Source organism: Protobothrops mucrosquamatus, unplaced genomic scaffold (genome assembly GCF_001527695.2).
Source record: "Protobothrops mucrosquamatus isolate PMUCROS unplaced genomic scaffold, P.Mucros_1.0 scaffold1036, whole genome shotgun sequence".
NCBI lineage: Eukaryota > Metazoa > Chordata > Lepidosauria > Squamata > Viperidae > Protobothrops > Protobothrops mucrosquamatus.
In genome coordinates, this window is record NW_015387268.1 from 221932 (window position 1) to 225472 (window position 3541).

At 42.6% G+C, this 3541-nt stretch overlaps 1 protein-coding gene across 1 annotated transcript in view; it reads left to right on the plus strand.

Moving 5' to 3' along the window:
- Positions 1 to 3541, plus strand: part of SARDH (sarcosine dehydrogenase) — an 82818-nt gene that overhangs the window by 41935 nt on the left and 37342 nt on the right. The window contains exon 9 of the mRNA XM_015819974.2: positions 769 to 898. Within this exon, the coding sequence (XP_015675460.2) occupies positions 769 to 898 (130 nt within the window). The remainder of the gene's footprint in view (positions 1 to 768; positions 899 to 3541) is intronic.

Sequence of the window (3541 nt, forward strand, 5' to 3'; positions counted from 1 at the left end):
GGCTCTTTCAGCAAGCGGACCTGACCTAGGGAGGATTTTATACTGGGCTCATTTTTAGGAATTTGGAAGACACAACTTTAAAATTTGGTTTAATTCGGTTTTATAGGGGGGGATTGTATATATGCTTTGGTTTTAAATATGTTGTGCGCCGCCCTGAGTCCCGCAGGGAGAAGGGCGGCATATAAATTAAATTAAATAATAAAATAATAATAATAAATCTTCCAATATTGAGGGGCTGTCACAGAGATGAGGAGGTTGACTTGTTCTCCAAATCCCCTGAGGGCAGGACAAGAAATAATGGTAGAAGCTTGTTAAAGAGAGATCCAACCTAGAAGGAAGGAAACATTTTCTGACATTGAGATCAATTAATTAATGGAACAGCTTGTCTCACTGAGTTGTGGCCGCTCCATCGCTGGAGGTTTTTAGAAGAGACTGGACAGTCACTTGTCTGAAATGGTATAGGTTCTCCTGCTTGAGCGGGGGGCTGGACTAGAAGACCTCCAAGGTCCCTTCCAGCCCTGTGATTCTGTGATTCTATGACTTATTCCACCAGCAAAGTTCCTGGTGGATAAGAGGTGATCTCAATAATGGTGCTGAGTTCAGGCAGCAAGAAAGAAACAGTTTGGAGGAGAAAGTGTGGCTCAAAAGCCGGGAGCAGGGGGAGAATCTGATCCATTGTTTGCCACCGTGTCTATGGTGTCAGTCGTCTGATGGCTGACATGTTGTAATCAGTGCCTAATGTCTGCAATGCGTATTTTGCCCTTCCAGATGTTGGACAATTTTGCTTTTGGTCTCTTCAATCTGGACTGGGATGTATTTACACAGCATATTGATGGTGCTATCAACCGAGTTCCAGTCCTGGAGAAAACTGGAATTAAATCAACTGTCTGTGGACCAGGTAAGGACCCCCAGACGTCTCCCTCAACATGATTTTTAAAATCTTCACAGTCACATTTATGGGTGGTGGCTTTGGTAAACACTGGTTCTTTTGGTAATTCTTCACCACTGTCACGAAGTTATGGAATTAAGCTGCATAGAAGGTTGGGTACTTCATCTTTTGGCTCAGTTTCCAGTAGCCCCCTTTTTTTTGGAAACCATCTACTTGCTGATGTTGCTGGGGGACTTTTCAGTTCTTTTTTTTATATATATAGATATTTTATTAAGTTTTTATACTTGCAAATCTTTAGTGCTTAATAAACAACTTGTTGACTGGGTTCACATACTCAACATTAATAGTAATACAACTTCCATTTCTACTCTCTATTTTGTTTTTCTAGCCATTTATAAAAATTATCCCACGTTTGAAAATATTCTGTATCTTCTTTCCCTTTCATTTTCAATGTAAGCCTATCCATTTCTGCACAATCCAAAATTTTCCTAATTATATCTTCTTCTGATGGTGTTTTTTCATTTTTCCAATACCGTGCAAATGTAATTCTCACTGCTATTAATAGTTTTCTGTAATTATACCTAGAAGAAATAGTTCTGGCTTAAAATCTACATGTTTTCTTAACATTTTCTGAAACTACATGTGTATTTTTGACCTTTTTTTTTTTGCTTTAGGGCATGTCCACTGAAGGTGATAGTACATGCATGGCTTTTGCCTACATTTCAAACAATTACCAGACATGTTTTTAAACATTTTTGCTAATCTTGCAGGTGGTAAATGCCATCTATAAAACATTTTATATAGATTTTCTTTATAAGTAGCTGCCCTTGTTATTTAAACTTGGAAGTAGAAATATTAACAGTTGAATTTCAACATTGATTTGCTTATAAAGGTTAATTCTAAAGGTAATTATATATATATTCAGCAATAAAAACAAAAATACGACTCTTGGGAATATTCATTATAAAACAAAGCGACCACCAAGAGAAATCTATAAAACATATAGAGTTTAATCTACCAAGCTTTCGTCAAGTGCACTTGACATCATCAGGGTTAAAAAGGCAAATGCTGGGAAGGTTTATATACAGTCGTTCAATGCCTGCTTCCGGNCCTATATAATTGCTCTGGCACCCCATGCAGTCGATCTTATAAACAATCGCTGATCTCTCAGCACTGGGAAGTTGATCTTTGGGGCGCATTACTTTTGCCCGCAAGGTCTGGTCAGGTCTATGAGCCACCTTTATGCTATACGGCGCCAGTAGCCTGGCCGTGGCCTCTGACACATTGCTGACATATGGCAGAGTCACCCATGTAGTTTGTATTGCGGGTCTCCCTTCACTCTGCCGTACTTTCTGGAATTTTGGTGCTGTACTATGCCGTTTAATGAATCTAAGGGGGTAGCCATTCCTCCGGCAAATCTTAAACAGGTGTTTCCTCTCCTCCGTCTTTGACTCAGCCGTGCTGCAATGCGACTGTACCCGTTTGAATAGGGTCCTAATGTAGCTGGCTTTATGGGAGGTCGGATGGTTACTGTGGTAATGGAGGACACAGTCCATGTGCGTGGGCTTCCGGTAGACTTTGGTGTTTAACGTGCCATTTGACGAGCGCTGGACTAGCACATCCAAAAAGGCTATCGAGCCCTGGACCTCCTCCTCCACAGTAAACTGTATATCCGGGTATATGGAATTTAACACTCCCATAAAGTCATGCTGATGGCACCGTTTAACAACCACAAAGGTGTCAACGACGTATCGAGTCCAAAATTTGGGTCGATACCGGGTCATAGCCTCTCGCTCCAACTGTTGGAGAACTGCTTCCGCCACTACGCTGGATATTGGTGAGGCCATGGGTGTACCCTTCACCTGCTCGTATATGACCCCCTGAAAGGAGAAGTAGGTAGTCAAGCATAGCTGTAAAAGCTGCACTAGGTCCTCGGTATGCAAGGAATCCTGATGTCTAGTTCTTCCTTGCTTCTCCAGCTGGTCTTTTAAGACCCTAACCGCTAGGTCTTGAGGGATGGAGGTAAAGAGTGAGGTGACGTCAAAAGAGACCATCACCTCATCTTCCTCCACCCTAAGGGTCCTGATTTTCTCGAGGAATTCCTCCGCAGACTTGACTACCATAGCGCTGCAATCCACTAAGTAGGCAATACGGCTGCTAAGCCACTTTGCCAACCCCGAAACGGGGGTTCCCCTGAAAGAAACAATAGGGCGAAGTGGGATGTTATCTTTATGCACTTTTGGCAGCCCGTAAAACCTCGGTAGCGCCGAGTCACTGGGTCTTATTCTCCTCATGGTGTCATCATCAAGTTTTTTGGTCCGTTTGAGCTTATCCAGCAGTTTATTGATCTTATTTCTTAGGGTCCCCATGGGATCTTTCTTAACGACCCTATAGGCTGTCCTGTCGTTCAATAGCTGCAGCGCTTTGGTCACATAGTGCGCTTTATCAATCACCACCAATATCCAGCGTGGTGGCGGAAGCAGTTCTCCAACAGTTGGAGCGAGAGGCTATGACCCGGTATCGACCCAAATTTTGGACTCGATACGTCGATGACACCTTTGTGGTTGTTAAACGGTGCCATCAGCATGACTTTATGGGAGTGTTAAATTCCATATACCCGGATATACAGTTTACTGTGGAGGAGGAGGTCCA